Source organism: Pituophis catenifer, unplaced genomic scaffold, assembly GCF_029215685.1.
Source record: "Pituophis catenifer annectens isolate HBS135680 unplaced genomic scaffold, rPitCat1.0.hap2 SCAF_12, whole genome shotgun sequence".
Taxonomy (NCBI): Eukaryota; Metazoa; Chordata; class Lepidosauria; order Squamata; family Colubridae; genus Pituophis; species Pituophis catenifer.
Genome location: NW_027256892.1, coordinates 27,220,309 through 27,248,306, shown reverse-complemented (window position 1 = coordinate 27,248,306; position 27,998 = coordinate 27,220,309). Strand labels below are relative to the sequence as shown.

General features: G+C 48.9%; 2 protein-coding genes across 5 annotated transcripts in view; both read right to left on the bottom strand.

The window, feature by feature from the left end:
* Positions 1-36: 36 nt before the first annotated feature.
* On the bottom strand, positions 37-10,107 carry LOC139323182 (FXYD domain-containing ion transport regulator 6-like). Of its 4 annotated transcripts, none has more exons than XM_070952436.1 (8): positions 9,945-10,107; positions 3,240-3,307; positions 2,963-3,001; positions 2,796-2,870; positions 2,262-2,298; positions 2,113-2,162; positions 1,738-1,787; positions 37-1,417 (listed from the first exon to the last, which is right to left on the bottom strand). In XM_070952436.1, the coding sequence occupies exons 2-7, from the start codon at positions 3,298-3,300 to the stop codon at positions 1,753-1,755; spliced, it is 297 nt and encodes a 98-aa protein (XP_070808537.1). In that variant the 5' UTR covers positions 3,301-3,307; positions 9,945-10,107; the 3' UTR covers positions 37-1,417; positions 1,738-1,752. The 4 variants fall into 4 exon arrangements, with proteins under 4 accessions (XP_070808537.1, XP_070808538.1, XP_070808535.1 ...); XM_070952437.1 differs by lacking the exon at positions 9,945-10,107 and adding an exon at positions 8,549-8,838; XM_070952434.1 differs by lacking the exon at positions 9,945-10,107 and having other exon boundaries at positions 3,240-3,671.
* A 2,710-nt stretch (positions 10,108-12,817) lies between these two features.
* Positions 12,818-27,998, bottom strand: part of LOC139323157 (transmembrane protease serine 13-like) — a 28,787-nt gene continuing 13,606 nt past the window's right edge. The window contains exons 6-15 of the mRNA XM_070952395.1: positions 26,338-26,460; positions 26,100-26,229; positions 25,570-25,662; positions 22,861-22,904; positions 22,235-22,394; positions 21,654-21,826; positions 21,127-21,225; positions 20,736-20,878; positions 13,624-13,776; positions 12,818-12,888 (exon numbers count right to left, since the gene is read on the bottom strand). Of these exons, the coding sequence (XP_070808496.1) occupies positions 12,874-12,888; positions 13,624-13,776; positions 20,736-20,878; positions 21,127-21,225; positions 21,654-21,826; positions 22,235-22,394; positions 22,861-22,904; positions 25,570-25,662; positions 26,100-26,229; positions 26,338-26,460 (1,133 nt within the window). The 3' untranslated portion in view covers positions 12,818-12,873. The remainder of the gene's footprint in view (positions 12,889-13,623; positions 13,777-20,735; positions 20,879-21,126; positions 21,226-21,653; positions 21,827-22,234; positions 22,395-22,860; positions 22,905-25,569; positions 25,663-26,099; positions 26,230-26,337; positions 26,461-27,998) is intronic.

The window sequence follows — 27,998 nt, the reverse complement described above, 5'->3', positions numbered from 1 at the left end:
GGACCCCTCATGCATTGCAGGAGAACAGTGAGGCACTGAAATAGAAACAATATTTTATTTGATGCTTCTCTTGAGTTGAGATACAGCACAAACATGTGGGAGTCCTTTATCATAGCCACACAGTAGGAGAGCCTACATCAAGTGAACGCACAACCATGGCTTGGGTTTTGGAATTACATTTGTACACAGATGCTTTCAATGGTTGTTACCTACTGTACACTACAGAGACAATAGAGTCACATGGCAATACAGAAGGTGTGGCAACCACAGCAAAGACAAGACTGGGGAGGGGGAGGAAGAGAAAGGGAAAGGGTTGGCTCCTCTTCTACTCTCCTCAACTGGCAGCATCTGATCAGGTGGCTGCATAAGATGAGAAGTAACCAGGGGAGCCTTCTGCATTTGGGGGTGGGTGGGTTCTAGGGCTGGGGAACATGGCATTAAGGTAGGCCAAACCCACTTCCCACCCTCATCTGGAAGAGCCTCTGCTCCTCTCTGGGCTTCTAATGGAAACCATCTTGGAAATGAATTTCTCATTCTTTCCTGTGCTGAACTCTGTTGCCAATTCTGCCAAGCACTTTAGAGTAAGAATCCAAGGGCACCCAAAATCTTGCAGGATGTTGTGTTGCAACATGCAGGGGTATGAACTTGGCAGAACTAATTCCCTATCCAAATCAAGTCAATGGTAACAGCAATCACCTCACCCCACTGTATGAAGGCCTTGCAAAAAAGTTAATACCTGCCCCCCACCCCCGCCAGCAGAACTCCACCCCAGGAAAAAGGTACCCTGCCGAACTACCCTCTTAGCCTCCTGGGGAGCCAAGTGAAGACTTCTGAGAAGAGCCCCTCCCATTCTAGCTCCTTTTCTGGCCCTGTGGCTGGCTGGCATGAGAGACACCGGGCATGGCCCATTATGGCCTTGCTGACAGGCAGCTTCTGGAGGGACCCAGACTCCACCTGGCGAGGAGAAGGGCCAGGGGCAAGGGGAGGGAGGCCACTACTGCCAAGGCTGAACACCACCAAGGTGCCGGATTCCCTTCCCACAGTCCTCCCTGCCTCTTGTTTCAACTGGGTGGTGGGCAGCCACAGCCTTTGTGCACATCAAGGCAGAAGCGGCCAGGTCTTCACCAGGGAGGGTCAGAATATCAAACAAGCATGGGGGAGGAGAGGGGGTCACAGAGGAGATAGTTGCACAAGGACAACATCAAAGCCACAACCATGGTAATGACAGATGAACATTATGCAATCAGACAAGAATTTTGTGGGGAATAGTTAAGCAGAGGGCTGATTTTCCAGGGCACAGGCCAACATGGACACCAAAACGTCAACATTCCCTTAGAGGACCAGGGGGCCATCACCTCCATGTCCCTTCATCTGGTTTGCATTTGGAATTTACCGGTCCAGTGTCAGCTCTCCTTTGCTGAAGAAGAAAAGGAAACAGTGGCAAAGCAGAAAGACCCACTGCAGCACATGAAGGTACATCTGGTTTAAAACCACATTTAAAACAAGAGCCCCATTTCGCAAAGGCTGTAGCCACTCTTGAGAGAAAGCAACAATCACTTTTCATGCAAATTTCCCAAAAGGTTCAGGCTTCTTTGTCAGGTTTTTTCAGTCAGCTGCTCCTCTCTCCTACCCAGGACAGTCCCTGAATTTTCAGTTTGGCAAGATTTGCACCGTTTCTGCCATTCAACAGCCCTCCCCCCCCCCCCCACACTCTCTCTTCCCTTTCTGAAAACTCACCTGCACACCTTCACTTCAGTTCTCTGCTTTCTCTGGTGCTGCTGTTGCTGCTGCAAAAAACCACCTTTGATGCTTTTCTCTCCCACGGACTAAATTCCCATGGCCCATACAGGAGGGCCACTCTGGTGGGCCCAATCCCTCCCTCCCAGCCACAGGAAAGGGGAAGCTCCCTCGAGGAGGCCAGACCACCCCCTGTGCAAACGCAGCACACTTTGCAGGCTCCTCTCCTACTCCAGTGGCACTGAGGGCAGGGCACAAGCACAGTGGGGGCAGGGGAGGAAGGTGGAAGACTGAATGGGCTCCGCAAACTCTTTGCCCCCTTCTGGGGCCAGAAAACCTCCCCCTGAATGAGGGCAGGGCCTGGCCAAGCCTTACCGTTTGAAGCAATCAGGTTCTCAGCCTGCACCTCCTCATCACCAGGAGCCCTGCAAGAGCAAGAGCAGACAGGGGGCGTCACCACCTTCCCACTTCCCAGGGGGGCGACGGGGAGAAGGACAGCCAGGAAGCAAAGCCTCCTCACCCACCTGGCCTTTGTGTTGAAGCTGCACCTGCATCGCCTGCCTGGGAGAAAAGACACGGCAACGTGAGGCAAGAAGAGATGCTCTGGGTGGGGGCCATTGGAAAAGCCTTGTCTGCCATGACTCTCCTGGCATCACGGGCATGTCTCCCACTGTGGCAGAGCAGACCAGATGCTGAGCTGGGGCGGGGGGAGGCAGGGACTTGACAAAGCAGCTGCCTTGTGCACAAACCATTGGCCTTCCTCTTCCATTGGGCAAGAAAGGGCAAGTCTGGCATGGGCACCTCCTGAGCAAAGCCAACCTGGGCAGCTCCAGCCCGGGAGATGTAGTGGTCAGCTGCTTCCTTTTTCCATCTCTTTCTTTGGTGTGGACAGAGGGGGGGATGAAAACTATCGCCTGGGGCCCCTTTCCTGCCAAAGCCTCACCTTGGCCAGAGTACCCAGGGGAGGCAGGCCATCTCCACTTGGCTTCCTTTCCTGCCCCAGGGAGGCCAGGCTCTTGGCAAGCAGCATTCCTGCCCTTAATCCGGAGTTCACTTACTCAGAATGAGCAGGATCCCGAGCGTGAAGAAAACCACGGCAAAGGTCAGGCCGCCAATCCGCAGGGTCTGGTAGTCTGAAAGGGAATGGGGAAGACCAAAGGGAAGTGAGGTTGCAGCAATGCTCAGAAATATTGGAGAGGGTCAAATAAAGGTGTTTGTGTCTCACCATAGTTGAAGGGATCCTTTTCTTTCTCTTGCTCAGTTGCTGGAAAGAGCAAACAAAACATCCATAACGTGGCAGTTCTGTGGGCAGTTCAAGAGGGGAGCCAAGTCCTCCTCCTCCTCTGCATGTGCCAACAAATGCAGCCAGAGAGGACCGGATCCTGGACCTCAACCTCTATCCTGACTTCACAGTGCATGCAAGGAAACCACCCAAATCTATTCCTTCCCAGCAGTTGCCACAAGAGTAGGCAGAGACATAGCCCCCCTCAAGCTATACATACCCTCTGCCAAGATCACTGGAACTAGGAAAGAGCAGAGAAAAAGCAGGCTGCCTCCCATCATGGCTGTGCTGCAGGAGACAGAAAGAGGGCACATCAGGCAGCCCCGGGGACCTGTTTCCTGGTGACCCAGGGAGGAGAGAAGTCTGGTCAGGGGTCCTGGGCTCAGAATATCAGGGGGACTTTCCAAAACCTCCTCACAATCCAGGCTGCACTTTGCACGTGGGGACCGTGTTTCGGATCACCCGCAGCTGGCAGAACTGTAATTTCCTGTCCACACAGCTCACTTCTGAGTAATTTTCTCTTGCTAAGAAACCAGCCTGGCTGGATCCTGACAAGACGGACTGGCTTGCAGCTCAGGCCGAGGGAAGCCTGTTGCCCAAGCTCTTTGGCAGAGAATCAAAGGTCCAGGGAGAGCCCCTGGCTTTCTTCTCCTGTCGTTCATGTGGGTCACATTCTGCAGGAGACCAGGGCGTCTCTCCCACCAGCCACCTTTCCTCACTTTGCTTCAACCCATAAAAGTCTCCTGGCTCAGCAAGGCAGAGAGCCAAAACTGAGCCACCCTCTCCCTCACCTCCGAAGAGATTCCTACACAGAGATGCGTCCTCCAGAGGACACCTCTCCAGACCCAGGTCACTTCTCAGCTCAGCAAGCAGCACATTCTGCTCCTCCAGCTGCCTGCCTCCTTCTGGATCCCCACCCAAAATACAGGGCAGAGCTCAGCACAGCAGCTGCTGCAAGACAACCAAGGAAGGGGTGGCACAAGGACTCCTGTGTGCTGCAGCAAGGCCTTCCCAAAGGGCACCCAGCCCAAAGGCAATTGTTGTCAAACCCCTCCCCTCCCCCCCCCACACACTTGGGGATTGCCTGAAGTCTGTGGCTGCTTGTGTCCTTGGCCTCCAACAAGTGTTCTCTGTGTAATGGGTCTGAACAGGCAATAGCTCTCAGGCATATTCCATAGGTGGTTATGGAAAACCCACCAACAACCTTCAATTGCCTCAATTATTCATCTGACCCACCCTTCCCTATTACCAGGCCCCTACAGCACAAGGGTTAGCAGGCAATGCAATATTTTGCATATATCAATAAAGGAGAATATTTACAGCTGAGGGTTGAAATGAAGGGGTTTGGGCACTCTCTGAACTCAGCTGTTTTCCTGCAGATGTTTCATTACTCAAACTAGGTAAGGAGTCAGTAAGGAGTGGTATTTGCTCTGAGTTTATGTTCTAGTGCAGGGATGTCAAACTCACATTGTCATGGCATCATCACGTGACATATTGGGACTCCCCCCCCCTTTGCTAAACCGGGCAGGGGCAGGGCTAGTACGTGACACATCTGGCCTGCAGGCTGCGAGTTTGACACCCCTGTTCTAGTGGCTTGCCCCGGTCAGTGGGAAAAGTCTTATGAGATTGTTTGGTTGGGCTCTTTACTGTTGGCTTCTTTGATAGTTTCTTGATTGGGGTATTGTTTACTTGATTGTTGGTCTGATGTTAATCTTGGAATTAATCCATGCTCATCTGGATGCTGGTGGAGAGACTCTTCCAAAATGGCACAAAGGAGTGGGTGAACGTTTGATTGCTCTGGAATATTTCATCAGAGGAGATGTTAATAAAAGTAGTCTTTAAAATTCATTAAAATCAATAACACCTAACTGACCTTGGGTGATACCAATAGCAATAGCACTTAAGACTTGTACACCATCCCAAAGTGGTTTACAGCACTCTCTGGGTGGTTTACAGAGTCAGCCTATTCACCCCCAACAGTTTGGATCCCCATTTTACAGACCTCAGAAGGATGGAAGGCTGAGCCAATCTTGCGCCCCGTCAGGATTGAACTCCAGGCTGTGGGCAGAGTTTGCCTGCAATACTGCACATCTAACCACAGCTCCACCCCTCCAGGCTGCTGCTGTTTTTCTTCTAGAAACCTTGGAGGAATCATAGCTGGAGGTCCTCTGGGCAGTTCATGTTGGAAGCTGAGGAAGCTGAAAGCTCTGCATTATTGGTGTTTCTAGCAGAAAACAGGGAATGCTTCTTTAAAACATGACTGCCACAAAGCTAAAATTTTCCAAGGATGTTCTTATTTATTTCTTATTTGTCAGACTTAGGTATCACCCATCTCACTTTCAAATTCTTTTAACACAATACATAATTAAATTTTGGAATTTGCTATCATGAGATGTGACGCTGGGTAACAGTTCTCTGGCTTTAAAAAAGGATTGACTGATTCATGAAAGTCCTTGGAACACTGAGTATCTGCCTAGAGTGGTGTTTCTCAACCCCAGCAACTTTCAATTTCACTGGTTGGGGAATTCCTGGCATTGAAGTCCATCCATCTTAAAATTGCCCAGGTTGAGGAAAACTGGCCTACGGTATTTTCCTGGGGGCTGCAGAGCTTCCTGGGAGCACTGGTTGATGGACTCCATGGGCCAGACATCCAATCCAGAAAGGTGCAACTTCTGTTCCGATGTTCATCTCAGCCTCCAAACAGTTCCCAGCAAGTATGAACAGCTCAGCCACAACAGAACATTTGGGGACCCTTTATGGTAATCCTTGAGAACCCTCAAAAGTGACCAGACCTTCAACAACATCTTATTACAGGTAGTCCTCGCTTAAAAACCCCATGGAACTCTTAACGCTAAGCAAAGAGGTGGCTATCTGGGAAATCAATGGCTGGGAGGGTGCTTTCTGACATAAAGAAGACAAGATTAGTCAGTTTCATACCTTCTGCTTTTGTTTGCCTCTTACCCTGCTCCACCCCCACCCCCCTTCTTTGGAGCGCTGGAATGCCCAAGTACCCTCTAGTACACATCAAAAGTCATGCAATGTGCTGGCAGCCCATTACTCTCTTGCAGACCCTTCCTCAGTCTGTTCCGCAAGGGGAGAGAAACACAGGTTGTGTACTGAATGTAATACAAATCACGAGGCTGAGGAATGCTGTGAAGGTCATAAATTGTTGTAAATTGGGCATAAATTTGTTTTTTCAGCACCATTATCCAATTGCCAAGTGCATGGTCTGTAAAAAAGGACTACCTGTAATAAATAAAGAGGGTTTGATTAAACAAACAACACTCAAAACAGTGTTCTGTGTCACCTCCTTATTGAACACCAAGCCAACCTTCACAGTCTTTGCTGGAAAAAGTATACAAAGCCCTAATATAATCCACTCTCTGTTATGGGGGTAAATTGGGTTAATGATTCTACTCGATGACAGTCAGGTATGAGTCTGAGGGCTCCTCCCCTATAAAAACAGTGCTCAAATTGAGAAAATGCAAGACCAGGAATAGTCCCCCCACCCCCCCCAAAAAAAGATAACTTAAGAGCAAAGCATACAATAACCCAGAGGCTGCAAAGAACCAACGGTAACAGCAAAGTATTTACAGGCCAGGCTTGCCTTCTCCACTAACCCTGGCCATGAGTTCACCATCAAAGAAATGAGAATTGTGTGCCCAGGAGGAGGCCAGGGAGGAAACTATGAAGAAAATACCCTTCTCAAATTGAAGACCACAAAGCTCTGTGGACAAACAAGATGAAAGTGGAACTTTTTTATGTTAGGGGAAAATGAAACAACGCAATCCAGCAAAGTATCTCATTCCAAGAGTGAACTGTCACAAAAAGGTCTCTTTGCAGTCTCTTGTCCCAGTTGGCTCACAATCCTAAAGGGATAATGGATTTGGGATTGTGCCAAGAAATTTTATAATACAATTTTTGGTTATCTGTCCACGAGAGGAAATTTAAATAAATGTGGGGCATGAAGCATGACAATAAACTTAAACACAGAAGTAATTACAATGGAATGACTGAAGCAGAAGAAATTTGTTTTGAAAAGGCTAAGTCAAAGCCCTGACCTTCACCTTAATGAGCTGCTGTTACATGGCCTGAAGCAGGCAGTTCATGCAAAACAGTAAAGGCATGGCCATGGCCAACAGTTTCCACTGTTCTTTATCTAGAACTGTGATGGCGAACCTATGCCACACGTGCCACAGGTGGCACGCAGTGCCCTCTTTGTGGGCACGCGAACCGTCACCCCAGTTCAGCTCTGCCATGCATATGCGTGCCTCCCACCAGCCAGCTGGTCGGGTCTCTGCCGCGCATGCACAGGGGGCAGGGCGTGGGGGGCTGCGCCCACATGCGGGGGATGTGGAGCACTTGCAGAGGTGTGACACATGCATGGGGAGCAAGGCACATGCGCGGGGGTGCATGTGCCTTGCATTTTGGGAGTTCGGGCATGGGTGCTTTGGGCACTCGATCCAGAAAAGGTTAGCCATCACTGATCTAGAATCTCTTTCAGGAAGACTAAGATGAAGTTCTTATCATCTTGTAGAACCATAGGAGATGACACTTGGTCAATTAAAGGTAAATTCAGGTGAAAGTGGTCCAAAATCTGTGTAGAAACTACAGAAGTTTCTGAGGAAACTTGAACTAGAAAAAAGATGAGCATATGAAGAGATAAATGTGATTTTGTAAGTATCACAAAGACTTTATGTAAAAGATTGAAGACTTGAATCTTGTTCAAATGGAAGCAGCTGGGGGGCGGGTAGCGATGGGTGCACTTGCAAGGAAATCTATTCATCTCAGAGCAGAAACCCCTCCAACCTATCCCTGACCAAACAGCCCTCTTAAGCCAGTGCACACCACTACCACAAAGCAGATTAAACATCTGTTGTGCAGTTGGCATTAACTACGGCACCCAGCTATTCCAAAACCAGGAGATTGATCAACCTGGTGGAGGCACCCTTCCCCCCAAAAGAGCTGCCCACTGAAGAGTGGGGCCTGTTCATTCATCTGGCAGGCAGTGCTGCAGAGATCAGCAGCTGGGAGGAGATCACCTCCCTGCACTGGAGCTTCATGAAGGGACAGCACTGCCAGATTCTGACCATAAGCCTTCCCTACCCTTTATTATTTATTTATTTATTTATTTATTTATTTATTTATTTATTTATTTATTTATTTATTTATTATTAATTAATTAATTAATTAATTAATTAAATTTATATCCCCCCTTCTCCCCGAAGGGACTCAGGGCGGTGAACAGCCAAGAATTAAAATAACATACAATATAAAAGTTAAAATAGTTAAAAATAAATTAAATTAAACAGCCGCCCCAATTTAAAACCCCTAGCAATACAATTAAAAAACTAACCCATAAAACCTATTCAGGCCAGGCCGGCTTGCTGAAATAAAAACGTTTGGCCAAGTGGGCTCCGAATCATACTGTGCTTTCAAGAATTATGGCAGCTGGTGGGCCGTGGGTCCTCTGGGCACAGGTAAAGAGGGCAGAGTACCGTTCACGTCTGAAGCAAGTGCATCTCTCACCTCTAAGTGCCTCTCTCAGCATTATTCCAACACAGGAGGGAGAGTGTGGGAAATCTCAGAGCTGCCCCACAGCCATTTCCGTGGGTGAAGACCAAGAGTCTCAAGAGGACGTCAGAATCTCACCCACTTCACTCTCTTAAGGATGCCAACTGCCCTTCAGGCTGTGGTCTTGCAATAACAAACCCCCCACCGTAGATGTTTGCAAGCCCACCTGCACAGAGAGTTCTGGGCCGGCCAGAGCGGCGCGACCTTGACAGCTTCTCCCCCACCCTCCAGGCGCCCTTTGCGCCCCCTTGAAGGGCGGCGCTTATGGCGAGGATGCACGCCTGCCCTTCATTCGCTCTCATTCCGGAGGCCGAAGAAACAACCCGCCCGTTTCTGCTTAGGCATCCAAACCAAATGCCTGGTGGCTGCTTCCCAGCAGTTGAGAGCGGGGAGGGGGACGGTGTTTCTTTTCCAAATATAGAAGACAGACGACCTAAAAGCCCGACGCAGCCAGCATGGCCAACTTTGCGCCTGCGCAACGCTGGGAAGGGGCTGCGCGAGATGTTTTGCGCGTGAAGGCGGCGGCAGCGGCTCTGGCCCGCCCCGCCCCCAATCGCAGGGCTGGTAAACAAAGCGCGCCCCGCCCGCCGCCCCACGCAGCCCTGGGGGCCGAAAGCAGACCCGGCGTCCTGGCGCGGGGGACGCGGGCCGACAGTAGGCGCCTCCCCAGGGCCGAAAGGCGCGACTCCGAGGGGCGGGCGAGAGTCCGCCGCGGCGCCCGGACTGTCGCGGGGAAGAGCGCGCGGTTCCCCGCCGGGCACGTCGCGGCAGACGGGCAGGGAGGGGCAGCCCGGCGAGGCGTCCTGGCGCTCCACGGCGGGAGAGGAGCGGTAACCAGGCAACCCCCGACAGGAGCGCCGTGCCAGCCCGCGGTTGACACGGCAACCGGAAACCAATGGCGAGCCAGAGAGACCCGCGATGAACGGGGAGGGCGGCTGGAGTGAGGGCGGGGGCCGCAGTCAGCAAGCCAGCAGGGCGGGGTGCGGAAGAACAGCGGTGTCGTCCCTCCCCCCACCCCCACCCCGAGAAAAAGCCGCCTTCCCGGCCGGTCCACCGCCCCTCGCCGCCCGGCTGTGCTCGACAAGCGAACCGACGGCAGCCCGCACGTGCCCAGAAGCCGCTTCCCAGCGGAGCTGCGAGTGTTCTTGTCCCGGCCCCTCTCCCCTCGCAGAGCGGCTCTCCGCCGGCTGCGTCCTCGGAAGAAAGGCGCTCGGGCGCGGGAAACGGAGGGCCCCCCGCCGCCCAGAGGGGCCGCCTCGGACACCCAGCCACAGAGCCCTCGACCTGCCAGTGTAGGAAAGGGCGAGGCCGTCGGTGCCGGCCGTTTGGCTGCTCCCGTCTCGCCTCCTACCTTCCCCTCGGGGGGCTTCCCGGGCAGACGGCGTCCGCAGAGGGAAGGGCGGCGCACCAGGGTGGGCGTCTCCTGCCTCCCGGCTGTGGCTCGGCTCACGCCCGCGTCCCCTCGCAGCTGACAAGGGCTGGGCTTGCCAGGGGCTCGGGCATGGCCGCTCTCGGCTGGGAAGCGAGGCAGGCGCTGGGCGAAAGCGGAGACCCGAGCGCGCGCACGGAGGAAAGGCGGGCGGCTGCTGGCTGCGCTCGACGTGCCCGGGCGGGGTCGGGGGTCTCTCCCCTCCCTCCGCGTGTGATGTCAGCATGGGCGGCCGCGCTGGGAGCCCCCTCGCCCAGACCTTCTGAGCCGAGGCTCCCGAGCAAGGCTCGGTCCGCCAGCCTAGGTGGAGGGACTTGGGGGACAGGACATACATAGCCTTCCCTGCCTTCCCTTCGCTGGGAACTGTTCCAAAGCGCGGGTCCCTGCTGTTGCGGCTGGGGCCTTTCCTGCAGCGGGGCCGGGGCAGCAGCAAGGAAGGCAGATTTATACCTAGAGAGAAAGTTGGATTTTTGAGTCCACCTGTTGCCAGCTGTGCCATCTGACAGCGGGGAGGCCTGAACTAAACCCCCTGCAGGGTCCAGCCCTGGGCTGGGAAGTTTGCCCCCTCTGGGTTGGAATCTCCAGGAGCCAGAAAAGGGCGTCCTTCAGCCCTGATCCCTTAATGTTGGAGGTTAATTCGTCTAGGTGCCACTGAGCCAATCATGCAGGTTAACAAACTATAGCTTCTGGGTGGCCCCTCAACCCACCCGTCACCTGAATGATCCCAGTGGATGGTGGTGCAAAATAGGCACCTGGAGCAGAAATCTGGCATTGGACCTGCCCACAGCATCCCCCCCCCCTCCTGTGGGCACAACACTGCCTGTATCTCTCCAGCCAGCCCTGTCTGGGGGGAAGGGGGGGAGCAGCATTTCCTTCATTAAAGCGGTTGCATCCCAGAGTTTCATGATTTGTCACCTCCCAATTTGTGGAAATTAAATGTGTGTGTGCAGGGCCAGATTTTCCTATAGGCTAACTAGGCTTCAGCCTAGGGCCTCAAGATCAAGAGGGGCCTACATTCAAATTGTTAGCAAAATTAAAATTACACTTTCACTATAGGTGAAAGGGCCTCATAAGTGGAATAGCCTAGGGCTTCTTTTCATCTAAATCCCGCCCTGTGTGTGTGCAGGAATTGGAAGAACAAGCCTAGCATTTCTCTCCTGGCTTTGCCCTTCCTTGGTTTCCGGAGCTCCTTTCTGACCCCTTCCCTACCCCTATTCTTGACTCCCAACTCCCCAGAGGAGAGGATAGTAGTATTCCACTATTCATTGGGGAAGAAGAGAGACTATATTGAAGCAATTTCTGGAGTCCTGGAGATGTATCTTTGTTTTCCCACACAGAGGCTCTGCCTTTGCTTGTCAGGTCCAAAAAGCAAGTGGGAGGGTGAACTGAGGTGCTGCTTGACTGCCTGGGTCCCTCTATCTATGCTGCCCTGAGTCTCCGGAGAAGGGCGGCATATAAATCGAACAAATAAATAAATAAATAAATATCTGCCGGTTTCAATCTTTTCTCCCACACTCCTAAAACCTGAGGTTGAGGTGCCTGCTGCTGGTCAGTTGGGTTCTCCTATTCTCCAGGACCTAGCTGGTGGACTTGAAGGAGTGTAACCAGAGGCAGGGTCCCAATGCTCCCCACTCCCCACTCCTGCCGTACCTTGACCAGTGAGTGTCTTTTTTACCAAGGGGGCTGCTTATGAGATGCATTAGGTTGACCACAGATGGGGAAACGTCACACACACGCTAAAGTTCCCCACTTAAATGTGATTTCAGAAGATATCATTGCCTGTCTCTTATGATCTGGTCAAAGGAGGGAATGGGAGGGCCCGACTCGACAGATTGGGGGCCTCTGCTGAGCACTGCTGGCCACTGTTCCTTGAGGCAAGAGGTACCTTTGGGCCGCTTCTGCCTCGTCTGCTTTTTCTCATGTCTTAGAACCTTTAATCTAACACACACATATGCACAAATACAAACCGGCTTTCAGACTGGCTCCAATTGTAACACCAGCCAATGTGCAAGGCAATCCCTGAACCGCCAACAGTGGAGCTCAAGAAGACCCTCTCTGGGTTAGCTGTCAGAGACCATTTCCAAGCCATCGCAGAAGGAGAGGGAGAGGGAGAGGGAGAGAGAGAGAAAGAGAGAGAGAGAGAGAGAGAGAGAGGATGACAGGGAGGCAGCAAGGGGCAGCTGTCACCATGATTCGGAGAAACAGATTGGTACAAGGAATCTGGAAAATGAGCAGGCCCAAACTGGCAGTTCTGTTTTCAGCAAACAAGGTGTTCCTTTTCAGGAAAAGACTTGAGAGAGGAAAGGAGATGCGTGCTTGGGGAGTGGAAAGTCAACATGGGGGGGGGGGGGTGTTTACATCTGCCTGTTCCTTGTGCAGTTCTTCCTCTTCTCCAGGGGAGGGGTCACAGTGGCCGCCAAAGCAAAAGTACAGGAGCCCTGAAGTGAGGCAGCAGAGGGCTGTTCTAGCGAGTCCAGTTTCCAAGGGCCCGTAGTGCTGCTAGACAGATCCTGCCCTGTTCTGTCTGCTGAGGGCTCTGTAGTCTGCGCTTTCTGGTGCCCACGTGTGATCAGATCTCAGAAGGACACTCCCACAGAGCAAGATCATCCCATCCTACCCCAGCGTGTCTCGCTAAGCAGTTGGCTCCAGCCTCAGCACCAGCTGCATCCTTCAAACCAGAGTCCCCAACTGGTTCCAAGAGCAGCCTGGGGGACTCAGAGAACATTGGGAGGAGCCCAGGTGTCCCTTGCCCCACCGGTGTCCTTGCAACCCAAGGGCAAGAAGGTGCAGTCGCCCCACCTTCACAATCTTGTTCCGCTTCCCCAGAAAGGGGTGCGGTTGTCGTCTTCTTCTAGGGGGTCTGATTCTGCAAGGCAAGATAGGAAAAAAAAGGGGAATCCTGAACAAGCCTAGAAACAGCCTCTGGCCTTGTGGGAGAAAATCCATCCAGTGCCAGCTGAGGATCAAAGGGGAAAGGGAAACACTCCTTGGCTAAGCAAAATCCCAAGCTAATGGGAACAGTGCATAAACAGTATTGCTGTCTCAGGACTGCCGTTTAAATCTGCAGTGATCCCTTGGCACAGCCTGAATAGCTCACCTCTCCCAGTCCTTGGTAGACAAACCTTCCTTGCTGTGCCCCAAGCTAGCACCAGGCAGCTGAGAGGCTGCTGCCTTCTCCCCACGTCCCCTTTTCTGAGAGAAAGGAAGATGCCACCCCCACATCCCCCAGTTATGCATAATCTGAGTTGGAGGGCAAGTTCCACTCCTGGTATTTCTGTTTATTTTGCCTCTCCCTGATAGCTGCATAGGGAAAGGAGGCTCTGTGCTTGAATGTTCCCTGGGAAAGGTAAAGTAAGGCTCAGTGCTTATTCCGTAGAGCAGTTTGCAGGATGCCAAGTACAGCCAGGCCTAAATCAAATCTCTGCCGCATCAGGTGGGCAGCTCAATTAAGCCTGCCTTTGCCCCATGTTTAATGAAGCATGTCGGGAGTGGGTACAAATGTCCCTCTTGCTCTAGCTTCTTTCCATGCCCATTTCCAACTTCTGCATGCCACCTGAATTCCCCTATTTACATCCCAGCAAGCGAGCAAGGACCTTCTCACCTCCATTTGGCTGTAAATCCAACCAAGAAACTTGATCACTTGGGAATAGACGCCTGGCTTGTTTCGCTGGCCACAGCCAGTTCCCCAGCTGGTGACCCCAGCCAAGTACCATCGATTATTGTCCTGACAAACCAAGGGGCCACCGCTGTCACCCTAGGCAAAAAGAGACGGGCATTAGGGAGTTGAAGATCACAATCCCTACCTGGCATTCTGGAGTTTGGTAATTTGTACCACTGGTAAGCCCATATCACCGGTTATGGTAAACCTCCCTCCCAGGCTGAAGGAAATCAACAACTGGCAGATCACCTGAACGTGTTTTACTGCAGATTTGAAAGGAAACTACAGCCACCTATCTCCACAACCCCCATCTCAGACACACTAACAACAGCCAAACCTCCTTCAACTGACCCCATCCCATTGGGTTCACAAACCCTAGTGACCACAGAAAAGGAAGTGCAAGACCTATTTCACAGACAAAAGCCAGGAAAAGCTCCAGGCCCAGACAAGATAACTCCTTCTCTTAAAAGTCTGTGCTGACCAATTGGCCCTCATTTTCACCCGTATCTTCAATAAATCGCTAGAGATGTGCTATGTTCCTTCTTGCTTCAAACGCTCTACTATCATCCCAGTGCCGAAGAAGCCCACCATCAAGGAACTGAACGACTACAGACCAGTTGCTCTAATATCTGTAGTTATGAAAATCTTTGAAAGGCTAGTGCTGTCTCACTTGAAAACCATCATGGATCTGCTGTTAGACCCCCTGCAATTTGCATAACAAGCAAACAGATCAACAGATGATGCTGTTAATATGGCTCTGCACTACATCCTACAACATCTTGAATCTCCAAAGACCTATGCAAGGGTCCTCTTTTAGACTTTTGTTCAGCATTCAACACCATCATTCCAGACATCCTTCTAACCAAGCTAAACCAGCTAGCGGTACCTGAACACACTTGTAAATGGATCATATGTTTCCTAATAGATAGGAAGCAGCAGGTGAAGCTTAGCAGAATCACATCAGATACCTGTACAATTAGCACAGGGGCTCCACAAGGCTGTGTGCTCTCTCCAATGCTCTCTATATACCAATGACTGCATCTCAAACGATCCCTCTGTTAAACTACTGAAGTTCGCAGATGACACAACAGTGTTCAGTCTCATTCGAGACAATGATGAATCTGCATACAGACGGGAGGTTGAACAACTACCCTCATGGTGCAACCAGAACAATCTGGAACTGAACACACTCAAAACCATAGAAATGGTGGTAGATTTTAGGAGAAACCTTCCCATACTACCACCTCTTACAATACTAGACAACACAGTATCAACAGTAGAGACCTTCAAATTTCTAGGTTCTACCATATCGCAAGACCTAAAATAGACACCTAACATCAAAAACATCATCAAAAAAGTACAACAAAGAATGTTCTTTCTGTGCCAACTCAGAAAGCTCAAACTGCCCAAGAAGCTGCTGATACAGTTCTACGGAGGAATTATTGAGTCTGTCATCTGCACCTCTATAACTGTCTGGTTTGGTTCTGCAACCCAACAAGACAGACACAGACTTCAGAGCAGGAGTGGGTTCTACTTACCTTTACTACCGGTTCGCAGCGGGGCCGTGTGCTGTTCTGCGCATGCGCAGAATCATTTTAGTGATGTCGGGTTGATCGGCGGAGCCTCCCGCCGGTTTTAGTACCAGATCTATAGAACTGGTGCGAACCGGGGGCAACCCACTACTGCTTCAGAGGATAATTAGTACTGCAGAAAAAACAATTACTACCAAGCTGCCTTCCATTGAGGACCTGTATACTGTACGAGTCAAAAAGAGGGCTGTGAAAATATTTACAGACCTCTCACATCCTGGACATAAACTGTTTCAACTCCTACCCTCAAAACGACTCTATAGAGCACTGCACACCAGAACAACTAGACACAAGAACAGTTTTTTCCCGAACGCCATCACTCTGCTAAACAAATAATTCCCTCAACACTGTCAAACTATTTACTAAGTCTGCATTACTATTAATCTTCTCATCATTCCTGGAGCTGTACATCTCCACCCCGGACCACCCCAATGATGCCCTTGAAGTGATGTCCCAGTGCCTGGAGGCCGTGCGGATCTGGATGGGGAGAAACAGACTCAGGCTCAACCCATCCAAGACTGAGTGGCTGTGGTTTCCAGCATCCCGATATAGTCAGTTGGTGCCATCACTGACTATCGGGGGCGAGTCATTGGCCCCCACGGAGAGGGCTCGCAACTTGGGCGTCCTCCTTCACGGCTGTCTTTAGAAGAGCACTTGACGGCTGTGACCGGGAGGACTTTCTATCAGGTCCGCCTGATATGCCAGTTGCGTCCCTTTCTGGATCAGGACTCCTTACGCACAGTCACTCATGCCCTCATCACTTCCCACCTGGACTATTGTAATGTTCTCTACATGGGGCTCCCCTTGAGGAGCACCCGGAGGCTCCAGCTGGCTCAGAGTGCGGCTGCGCGGGTGGTTATGGGAGTAACGTGGCATTCCCATGTGACACCTCTCCTGTGCGAGCTGCACTGGCTCCTGGTGGTCCTCTGGGTGCGCTTCAAGGTTTTGGTTACCACCTTTCCAGCGCTCCATGGCTTAGGACCAGGGTACTTACGGGACCGCCTTCTGCCACCAGTAGCCTCTCACCGGCCAGTACACTCACATAGAGAGGGGCTCCTCAGGGTGCCGTCGGCCAAACAGTGTCAACTGGCGGCCCCAGGGGGCGAGCCTTCTCTGTGGGGGCACCTGCTATCTGGAATGAGCTCCCCCTGGAGATGCGGAGGATCCCGGATTTATGCACCTTCCGCTGTGCCCTCAAGACCTATTTATTTCAACAGGCTGGCCTGGCCTAACTTCCCTTTTAATTGTAACTTTTAAAATTGGTTTTAAAACAGTAGGGGTGCTTTTAAATTGTTTTGAGCCAAATTATTTAATGAGTTTTTATATTGTCTTTTAAATTTTGTAGTTTGTGTGTTTTATCTTTCTGGCTGTTCACCGCCCTGAGTCCTTCAGGAGTAGAGCGGTATATAAATCTAATAAAATGAAAAATGAAAAAAATGAATTCCTATCACCCATCTCCTCCCACTTATGACTATAGGACTGTAACCTTGTTGCTGGTATCCTTAAGTTTTATATTGACTGTTTCCCTATGACTATCATTAAGTGTTGTACCTTATGATTCTTGACGAATGTATCTTTTCTTTTATGTACACTGAGAGCGTATGCACCAAGACAAATTCCTTGTATGTCCAATCACACTTGGCCAATAAAGAATTCTATTCTATTCTATTCTAAAATTGGGGTTTCGTAGAAAAAGGGCCCAGCCCTGAGTGGAGGGCGCTTCCATGTCCTGTAAGGGGAATGCCTTCCATCTTTTATGAAGTGTGTTGGTGTGCCATCAACAATGTTCCCTGGTGGTCCATCTAACTTTCCTGTGGCAAAAATCTGGTTTTCTGAAAAAAATGCCAAATGTCTATCCAGATGAGGAAGCCCTTCTGGCGGTGAGTTTGAGGGTCTGTCACAGCACAACATGCAGCAGCTGCTACCTTTGCAGGTGGCACCTTTGGATTAGCCCATTTCTTTTTTAGCATGGATATTTCCATCAGCTTTTCTGTCTGTAATTAGTGAAATATCATTTAAATGAAGTCAGTATAGTTGCATAATACAATATCACTAACTCTTCAGAAATTATTTTCTGAAATAATATTGTGCTCAATGGGGATGATAGAAAAGTGGGATTTTTTGCATGGTTTCATTTTAAGATTAGTACCTTAAACTACAGTTCTAGTCTGAATGCTATTCTGTCACATTTGTAGAATATTTTTTAAAATCACAGCAATAAAATAATTTTAAAGCTAATTTTAAATAAGGAAGATGTAGCACATTCAAATACTTTAAAAGTGATAGCAATGGTGATTCTGAATTTGAAAGAACCATCCCACGGGGGGGGGGGGGGGCAGGAGTGTTGTGGGCCAGAATAGCAAAACTCTCCCCCCGGGGGAGGGAATGCTGTTTTCGCCCTCCCCAGGCTCATAGAAAGTTTCTGGAGCCTGGGGAGAGTGAAAAACGGCCTTCTTGTCCCACCAGAAGCCAGCAAGTGGACCATTTCCGGTCTCCAGGGCAGGTGGGGATGACCGTTTTCACCCTCCCCAGGCTCCTAGAAAGCCTCTGGAGCCTGGGGAGGGCGAAAAACAAGCCTACTGGGTCCACTGTGCCATTGCGTGCCAAAAGTGGGAGAGTGGGGGGGGTCGCACGTGTATGCGCAGGCGGGCAGGGCGCATTGAATTATGGATGTGGGCATGCACATGCAACCCCCATCCCACCCCATGCTCCCCCTGCTTTTGGCACACAACGGCAAAAAGGTTCGCCATCACTGGTATAGAGTAAGGTGACCAGACGTCCCGCTTTTGGCGGGACAGTCCCAATTTTTAGCAATTTGTCCCGCGTCCCGCGGCATTTTAAAAAAGTCCCGATTTTTCATTCTGCCTCCTGAGTCCCGGCTGCCTCCTAAGTCCCAGCTGATAGCTAGAGGGAAAAAAACTGTTTAAACTCTTGCTGCGGGGCTTCAAAGGGCCGCCCTATAGGTGATCAGTGTTAAAAGAAAACAAATGAGTAGACTGATGCCTGCAAAAATAGAAAAAACAGCCCCTTACAGCTTCCGCATAGGTTAATTAGCACAAGTTGATTAGCTCGGCTTCCCCACTCTCAGCTGATTTGCTCTCAGCTGTTTTGCGCAAGGCTCTGTTCTGTTGCTAGCTGCAAAGAGTTCCTGGAGCAGATTTTTTCCCCCTAGCTATGCTGAAAAGCGAAAGCGAAAGTAAAGCAGGGTCTTTGCTGCAATGTGACAAAATGAGGCAGAGAGAGATTTCTTTTTCTTTTTCCTCACCAAAAAAGGTAGGTGCAAAACTGCAAACAATGGGAAATTTAGGGCAAAAGAGGAGAGTTCAAGATTTTAAAACACAAAAGATAAAAAGCTCTATTTAACTAGGGAATTGTAATAATTGAGATACTATTAATTGTATATTGTGTTGAAAGCAGAAATGGTTAAGTTGTGGTTTGGAGGAATATATGGGGGAAATTATTTGGTTTATTATTATTGGTAAATATAATTAATTGATTTGTAAGAAATTGGATTGCATGGAAATAATTGGAATATTCATGTTCATATTGATTAATATACAAAAAAGATAGTTATATAACTATTGATTTATATTAAAATGTTGAATTTGTATTAAACAACTGTATTGCATAATTACAAAATTAACGAATGTGAGGATGGATATAAAAATAGATAACAATGTGAAGGGGTATAATATAGAAGGGAAAAATTGAATTTGATTAAGATTAGAGATGAGGATGAAGGATAATATTGGTTTTTTAAAAAAATAGATGAGGAATAAATATGGCAAAAAGGAAATATAGAAATTGTAAATTTAATTGAAATGACTAAACACTGTTTAAATTTGTGAACCAGCCAAATATTCTGTTCAAAGAAAATACATTGTATGTTTGTATGTGTGTTTCTAATTATTGCTATTTTTTCATATTTGTTCTCTTTTATTCTTTAAAGTTTAACAATTTATTCTTTATCTTAATATCTTTATATTTGTTTGGGGTTGGCTTTCTTCCCTTTCATCTTTTTTATTGTACAGCAATCTTTCTCCTCAAACCTACCACCTCTCTCTTTTCTTTCTTTCTTACTTTCTCTTTCCCCCACCCTCTTCTTCTTCTCCTCTCTTCCTCTCTCTCTTACCCTCACTCCTACTCTAATTTCCCTTCCCTTCCTTCATCCCTCTCTATTGCTGTATCTTTTTATGCATATGGACTACTCAGAGGGCTGAAAAACTTACAACCATCCTCACATTTTACGTTTTTTGCCCTATCTTATCACCATGGTGAAAAGAAGCAGTTGTGAAATGAGTGACATGGTTGTTAAGAATGCTGCATGGGCATAAATGTGAGGATGGTCATAAGTGTGAGGACCAGTCAAAATGCGAGGACCTGTCAGAAATGACTTTTTTCAGCCCTCTGGTTAGTCCTTTTGGGCATATGGACTACTCAGAGGGCTGAAAAAGTTATTTTTGACTGGTCCTCGCACTTTTGACCAGTCCTCAAACTTACGACCGTCCTCACATTTTACATTTTTTGCCCTATCTTATCACCATGAAGAGAAGCAGTTGTGAAATGAGTGACATGGTTGTTAAGAATGCTGCACGGGCATAAATGTGAGGATGGTCATAAGTGTGAGAACCAGTCAAAAGTGCGAGGACCTGTCAGAAATGACTTTTTTCAGCCCTCTGAGTAGTCCCTATACACATAGCCATGGCCACCCGGTCACATGACCAGCTAGCCACGCCCACAAAATAAGCCATGCCCACAGTGGTGTCCCTCTTTACCAATGTTAAAATCTGGTCACCTTAGTATAGAGTGAAGAAGACATGTAGTCAAAACAAAATTCTTTATAGAAAGTCAAGGCCAAGGTGCCCTGCAGCTGTGCTGAGAAGAATGGGAAGATATCTTCTATTCCAGACTGTACATGATTGGATGTGTGGTGGACATGTGGGTGGGGGGAAAGGTCTTGAACTTTCTTTTGGGTGTGGAAAACCCAGAAGCTCTCAGATTGGGGTTTTCCCAGATGTGCCAATATGACATCTCCAATAAAAGTTAGCTTTGAGAAATTTCAAGCCTCGGAGTTTTATTTCGTTGGGGGTGTTACTTGGAACCCTGACACAATGGAGATTGGAGTCCTCAAGAGAGGAGGAGGCAGCTCTAACTGGAAACACTGAATATAGAAACATGTCCTCCAAGTGAGTCTCCTATGTCCTGAGGCCATCCCTTCCGATCCCTTTCCCAGGGATTGGACTTTGGGCTTCGGTTCTGGATCTGCTTTGAAGGAACTCACATGGAACCACAGACTGGATGAGCAGCTTTTCTTTCCTTGAGGACTTTTGCTACCATCTTCCTAATAACCTTCCCTTATCTCTGTCTCAGTTGGTGTGTCTACCAGACTTGTAACTTGTTGCATCAGTCTAAGGTTGCATAGGAGAACTCTTCCACTTTCTCTTCAGGCAATAAAACCTCTTTTACCTGGCAAGAATCTTTGCCCCCTTGCAAAAACCCAGCACACATCATCCGGGGAGTCAAGAATCCCTCGTAGACCTTACGGCTGTTGCAGAGCCGATAGTCAATGATCTCCACTTCTGCTTCCCGCAGCTTGGGTGATGTATTCTCTGCAAAAGGCAAAAAATATGTGATGAAAAGAGAGCCCTGGACAACCCTCAGCCTCCCATGCTGGAATCGAGTTTGGTCATGGAATCACAGAAGGAAAAAGTTCCATTATAGCTAAGGAGTCCCCACCTCACTCCTAAAGCATATTGGCAGGTGACTGCCTAGCCTTTATTAGAAGATGTCCAGTGAGGGGAAAGCTCACCTTTTCTGTGCCACGGTCTAGCAAATGAGGTCCACTCGCCCATCTTACCTTCATTTTCACTGATTTTGCCAAAGCCTGTGATGAAGCAGGCCCTCCCAGGAAGAAACCTTTGGCCTGACATGGGAAGGCAAGCTGGGCGAACCTGAGCTGGAAAAGAGGGACAAGCAAATGAGCTAGGGTTGCCAGGTATGCTTCCAAAAAATAGCGGACAAGCAGGGGGGTGGGTGGGTTTAAGTAGTAAAAAAATAAAAAAAAATTTACAATTAAATTATATATTTTCTTACAAACATTTTAACACGTATTAAAATAATCACTTCAAAACTTTACTTAAAATTCAAAACATCAAATATATTACAATAATATGTAAAATATTAAATTACATTTTAATTTCATCATAAAGATTTTGAATAAAAAAAATGTCCACTATTTTGTGAAAAAAAATAGTGAACATAATGTGAAAAAAGCGGACTGTCCGCTCAAATAGTGGACACCTGGCAACATTAAAATGAGCCCTTCCTTGAACAAAAGAAAAACAGGCTGAGCTGAGCTGCTCAGGAGGCATTCGAGAACTTCACCTGAGAGGATCAAGGGCTGGGAGAGCTTCATCAGGGCAATGTCATAGTCATCGTGATCATCACTGTAATTAGCATTAATGATGACCTCAGAGACCAGGATCCCCTCCTTCGTCTGCTTGAGATCAGAGGTACCAGCATATACCTTCCATTCATCCAGTATTTTCACGCTATTTCTAAAAAGTCCAAAGGCAAAAAGTTACAGGAGTCCCTGCCTTTGGCTCAGACTCAGAGCATAGATATCCAGAAGGAGATTTCTCTGAGATGAGGGCTGTGGGAATCAACCCTGATCCTATACAATGGGTTGTTTTGGAAAATCAATCCAATTTAATTATTCAAATTGAGACAGCAAATTGATCCAAAAGAAGACTCTGATGAGAATTAATTATGGGTTGTCCTCATTTTTTTGCTGGGTCTCAAGAAATGCCAGGCAGAATAATGGACAAAGCACCAGGTGGAAAGTTCTGCCTCTCTGCAGTAGCTTGGCCCTTTGGGCTTCTCCTTCTGGCAGACATCCTGGTGGGGAGCTTCCCTTCTACAAGCATCCCACTGCCCTCCCAAGTTAATCCAGAGGTTGGCCTTACATGAAGAAGCAGTGGGCTGCGGTCAGCACCCACTGTGCATCAATGATAGTGCCACCACAGATGTGAGCAGAGCCATACTGGAGGCTCACTTGCCAAGGCCATTTACTGGCAGATGCTTCAGTGCCTCCTACAATGCGGCCAGATATCCGTTGCCCACAGTCTGCAAGGAGAAACATCCAAGAACCTCAGTTGGGGGAGCACAGACAAGCCCTCCACATGCACCACACCAACCCACCTGGAGATGCAGGCAAGGTCCCTTTTTATTAGCCAAGCCCCATCCCAGCCCCCACGTGATGTGCATGTCCTAAGTTTTGAAGGGTAGTTCTCTGACAGGCTCTGCTCCATGATGTTTATAACTTTTATTGCTTTTCAAAGTGTGAAAACAGTACAGTAGTCTCTGTACTGTCCCGGAAGGCAGAGGCACTCGGTGGCATGGTTTTGCATGCTGGTTTGATCTCTTGAGATAGCAGCTTATGAAAGAAGGAGAAAGAGTGCGGCTGAGCCTAGCCTGAGCAGGTCAGCCCTAGGGCACGACCTCATCCCTCCTCAGCTATGGGGCAGAAATACAAAAGCCCCTCGGTGTCAGAGCCAGGCCCACCCACTTCCAGCTTCCTCTGTCTCCTTACTTGTGCATCGGAGAGAAACATGCTTTCCAGAACGGCACTGGGAGCTATAGAGGAGATCAATAAATTAGAGGTTAAGTGAGAAACAGAGCCAATGCAGCCAATGGGGTCTTTCACCAGCCAAGCGGAGTGCTCAGAATCCTCAAGTCAGTCTGCCTGTCTGGAAGAAAGACCCGTCTTCTCGAGGGCCCAGGCAGAGGGAAGCTGCAGAGAGCAATTTATTTATTTATTTATTTATTTATTTATTTATTTATTTATTTATTTATTTATTTATTTTTTAAATTTGTATACCGCCCTTCTCCCTGAGGACTCAGGGCGGTGAACAGCCAAGTAAAAACATAAACTACAAACATTAAAATACAATTAAAAAGATATATATAAATTTGGCCCCATGATTAAAAACAATAACAGACAATTAAAAACATTTTTAAAAGTGTTAGGCCAGCCCGGCTTGCTGGAAAAAGGTTTTAAGGGCACGGCGGAAGGCATCGAGGTCTTGGATTCTCCTTATCTCTGGGGGCAGCTGATTCCAGAGGGTAGGTGCCCCCACAGAGAAGGCCCTCCCCCTGGGAGTCACCAGCCTACATTGTTTGGCTGATGGCACCCCGAGGAGGCCCTCTCTGTGGGAGCGCACAGGTCGATGAGAGGCTGTCGGTAGCAGCAGGCGGTCTTGAAGATAACTAGGTCCAATACCATGGAGCGCTTTAAAGGTGATAACCAGCACCTTGAAGCGCACCTGGAAGACCACTGGGAGCCAGTGCAGCTCACGCAGGAGAGGTGTTGTATGGGAGCGCCATGCGGCTCCTGTGACTACCCGCGCGGCCGCATTCTGGACCAGTTGGAGCCTCTGGGTGCTCTTCAAGGGGAGCCCCATGTAGAGAGCATTGCAGTATTCCAGGCGAGAGGTGACGAGGGCATGAGTGACTCTGCACAGGGAATCCCGATCAAGAAAGGGCCGCAACAGGCGAATCAGGCGAACCTGACAGAAGGTCCCCCTGGCTACAGCCATCAGATGTTCCTCCAAGGACAGCTGCGTATCCAGGAGGACTCCCAGATTGCGCGCCCTCTCCACGGGGGCCAAAGACTCGCCCCTGATAGTCAGTGATGGAGTCAACTGACTATATCGGGATGCCAGGAACCACAGCCACTCAGTCTTGGAAGGGTTGAGCTTGAGCCTGTTCCTCCCCATCCAGATCCGCACAGCCTCCAGGCACTGGGACATCACTTCAAGGGCATCGTTGGGATGGCCTGGGGTGGAGATGTACAGCTGGGTGTCATCAGTGTACTGATGGTACTTCACCCCAAAGCCACGGATGATCTCACTCAGCGGATTCACATAAATGTTGAATAGAAGGGGCGAGAGGACCGACCCCTGAGGCACTCCACATATAAGAGGCCTCGAGGTCGACCTCTGCCCCCCAGCCAACACGAACTGCGACCGGTCTGAGAGAAAGGAAGAGAACCACCGCAACACGGTGCCTCCCACCCCCAACTCTTCCAGCCGGTGCAGCATGATACCATGGTCGATGGTATCAAAAGCCGCTGAGAGGTCTAACAGGGCCAGAACAGAGGAGCAACCCTTGTCCCGAGCTCTCCAGAGATCATCTACCAACGCGACCAATGCCACTTCCGTGCTGTGCCTGGGCCTGAAACCCGACTGGAACAGATCTAGATAAGACATTTCCTCCAGGTACTGCGGAAACTGTCGTGCAACCACACTCTCGACAACCTTCGCCACAAAGCGAAGGTTGGAGACAGGATGATAGTTGGCTAATACTGCTGGGTCCAGGGAAGGCTTCTTGAGGAGGGACAAGTGAGTCCCTTCACATTGACTTCCCATAGATGAAGCTGAGGACGGATGGTTCAAACCCTCCATGAAGGAGATCTGGAGACATAGTGCTGTGGTCCCTGCCTGCACCAAGTGATACCTGCCAGCCTATAAATGGTCAAGCGAGGGCAGAGGATGGGAGAAAACGGGAGATATTTGGGGGTGGAGGGAGTGCTAAAAAACCAAGTGCCAAATGATAGCAGAATTTGGATTTTGGCAGAAAAGCACCTCTGATACTGATTTCCAAACAGGAGAATCAAGCACCTTCCACCAAAGCATGACTAAGAGCTTAACTAAACACTAATTGTTACACTCAGTCTTGAGGGTCACACTTTGCAAGGTGTGAATGTTCTAATTTTTCATTACACTATTGATGTACTAGGATCTTGTTTCTTATGGAAAATTGATGTCTTCGGTAAAAATAGGGCATAGCAGATGCCTCTGGTCCCAGACAACACGTGGCAAACTATCTTGAGAAATGTACAACCCCATTTCCTAAGCACTTTTTGGCCAAATAATGAACAAGCCAATCAAAGATGAGCTAAGTTTTTTTCGTTTCTCAGTTGGAAGACTAGAGTTTTGTGTGTCTTTGTGCATGTGCATTGATGCACTACCAATGAATCACAAACCTTACCAGGTCTGTGATCCTCTATAGCACCTGAGGGTCAGGATCACTGAGCCAAGGGCATCCCTTCTGCCCAGAGAGCTATGGGTGTGCAGCAACAGAAGCAGCAGCACTGGCTCTAGCAGACCAAGCTGTCCTTGGCCAGGAAGCCCTCTGAGGCCATCTATCCTGAATGGTGCGGATCTGCCAGCACTTGGCAGTGGTCACAATGGAGGGGGCATCCTTCCAACCCACCACCTCACCCCAAGCAGCCCATTACCTGTTGAGACTCTGCTGAATGGTTTTTCGCATCTCGCCAACCATGAGACTTTTCCCAGAAAAGGCCAGAGGGACATATTCTGTGTCGGAAGCACTAGGGAGGCAAAAGAGTGTTGCAGCTAAAGGATGCCTGGAGAAGGCTGTTTTACTGCACAGAGCAGCTATGGAGTAGCTTCCCCAGCACCTGGCAAGCCAGGCCACCATGGACACAGCTTGGCCAGGAGTGGACAGTGACTAAAAACTCAACATTATCTGTACTACAAAACATCTCTGGCACGGCATGCAGCCCCCCAAGATTCTCAGTTTATGAACAGCCACATCTATTTTCCTCACAAGAAGTTCCCCCCTCCCCGATTAATCTGAAGGAGTGCAGTCCACAAATAGCTCTTTCCACTGCTTGAAAAGTTGCCACCAGGGCACTCTGCACGTGAACAGGACCAGCAAAGCAAGCCAGAGGCTAAGAGAAGACAGGAGCTTCTTTCCTTCCTTCAGTGGACTCCCTCCCCACCTTACAAGGAGGCCCAGCATTACTTAAGGAATCCAAGCTGCTGACAGGTCTTTCGGGAGAAGGCCTCAGTCCAGGCTTGGCTGCAGACAGGCAGCCACTCCCTCTCTGCTCCTGAGTAGACATGGAGCAAGGACTGGTTCCACCCAAAGCGCACTGCAGAACAGGTGAGGACAGAAAGAACCTGAATGGGAGTTCCTGGGAGGGAAGTAGCCTCCCAGCCCAAGTTCTGTCACCCGGCTCCCCAAAACCTTCCGGCCTTACCACAGTCCAGTTCATCGGTCCTCTGAGAACAGTCGGGAACCCCATCACACCGCACAGCATGCTCACTGCAGTTCTCCGCTGGCTGCTTGTACACAATGCCTGTGCTGGACCGCCAGAACAAAACTGGGAGTAGCAAGACACAAGCAAGAACAATGAACAAATTGAGGTGAGTTTTTAAGTAGGGGGATTATTTCTTACATTGACAAAAGGAATTCAGACTCCAGACCACCAAGCAGGGAACCATTGCAGATGCCCCCCCACTCCACATAGAAAGTGGGAGAAATAAACAAACAAGGGACTTGTTGAAATTCTTGTGTATCGCCTCAGTTTTTCTTCTCATAAAGACTATTGATTAGAGCTTCTGAGCTTCTCACTCTTTGGATTTACTGTGTCCTGTCTAGACTGCAAGGAGCAATGCCTGGCACTGGCAACTGCACCTCTTCAGCATTGGCACTGCCAGCTGAACAAGTTCCCAGTTGTTATTGTTATTAGGCAGCAGGTGGCAGATATGTTCCCTCCAGAGACTCTTGCAGAGAATTGGAAGCAGCATTTGTGCCATAGATCATTCCTCAGCATTGTGATGTGCAGGCATCACCACAGATGAGTCTCTAGGGGGGAAAGTTTTAAAGGAGATCTATGTTAGTCCAGAGTAGCCATAAATCAGATGGAGACTGATAGCATCGTTTCTGACCACAAAACTTTATCCATACATCTGATGAAGTCAGCTGCAGCTCGTGAAAGTTTGCCTTTAAGTAAAATATGATCATGCAAAGGATACTAGCAGAACCCCCCTGATTCCAGGGAAAGTGCTCTGTAACCCAGAAATTGTGGGCCTCTGTAGTTTGTTCATTTCTCATCTGTTGAAAGTTGTCCATGCTATTAAAATCAGCTGGTGCCCCAGCCCCAGCATATTTATTCATTTTATTTATTTATTTTGTCAAGCACGTATTAGATAATATATATAAGTATAAACATGATTTGAATACATGAAATGAATACAAATAAAGGGAACATCAGTACAGGGATGAAGGCACGCCTGTGCGCTTATGCATGCCCCTTACAGACCTCTTAGGAATGGGGTGAGGTCAACAGTAGACAGTCTAAGGTTAAAATTTTGGGGGGTTGGGGATGAAACTGCAGAGTCAGGTAGTGCATTCCAGGCATTGACCACTCTGTTGCTGAAGTCGTATTTTCTGCAATCGAGTTTGGAGCGGTTCACTTTAAGTTTGTATCTATTGTGTGCTCATGTATTGTTGTGGTTGAAGCTGAAGTAGTCATTGACAGGTAGGACATTGTAGCAGATAATTTTGTGTACTACACTTAGGTCATATCGAAGGCAGCGTAGTTCTAAATTGTCTAAGCCCAGAATTTCAAGTCTGGTGGCAGAAGGTATTCTGTTGCAAGCAGAGGAATGGAGAACTCTTCTCGTGAAATATCTCTGAACACACTCAATTGTATTAATATCCGATATGCAGTACGGGTTTCAGACAGATGAGCTGTATTCAAGAATTGGTCTAGCAAATGTGGTTAGTAGTGTAATATTACCGGAGAAGAAGCTATGCAAGAATAGGTTTACAACTTTTAATGCCTTTTGGGCGATGTTGTTACAGTGGGCTTTGGCACTTAGATCATTAGATATGAGCACTCCAAGGTCCTTGACA

What these genes read in the sequence shown, in the direction of transcription:
- LOC139323182 (XM_070952434.1), bottom strand. Translation starts at nt 3,333, where the DNA reads ATGTGCCCTCTTTCTGTCTCCTGCAGCACAGCCATGATGGGAGGCAGC. An exon ending in AAAGGATCCCTTCAACTATG is followed by an intron (nt 2,871 to 2,962) that starts GTGAGACACAAA and finishes ATTCCCTTTCAG; the next exon opens with ACTACCAGACCCTGCGGATT. An exon ending in AGCTTCAACACAAAGGCCAG is followed by an intron (nt 2,163 to 2,261) that starts GTGGGTGAGGAG and finishes TTGCTCTTGCAG; the next exon opens with GGCTCCTGGTGATGAGGAGG.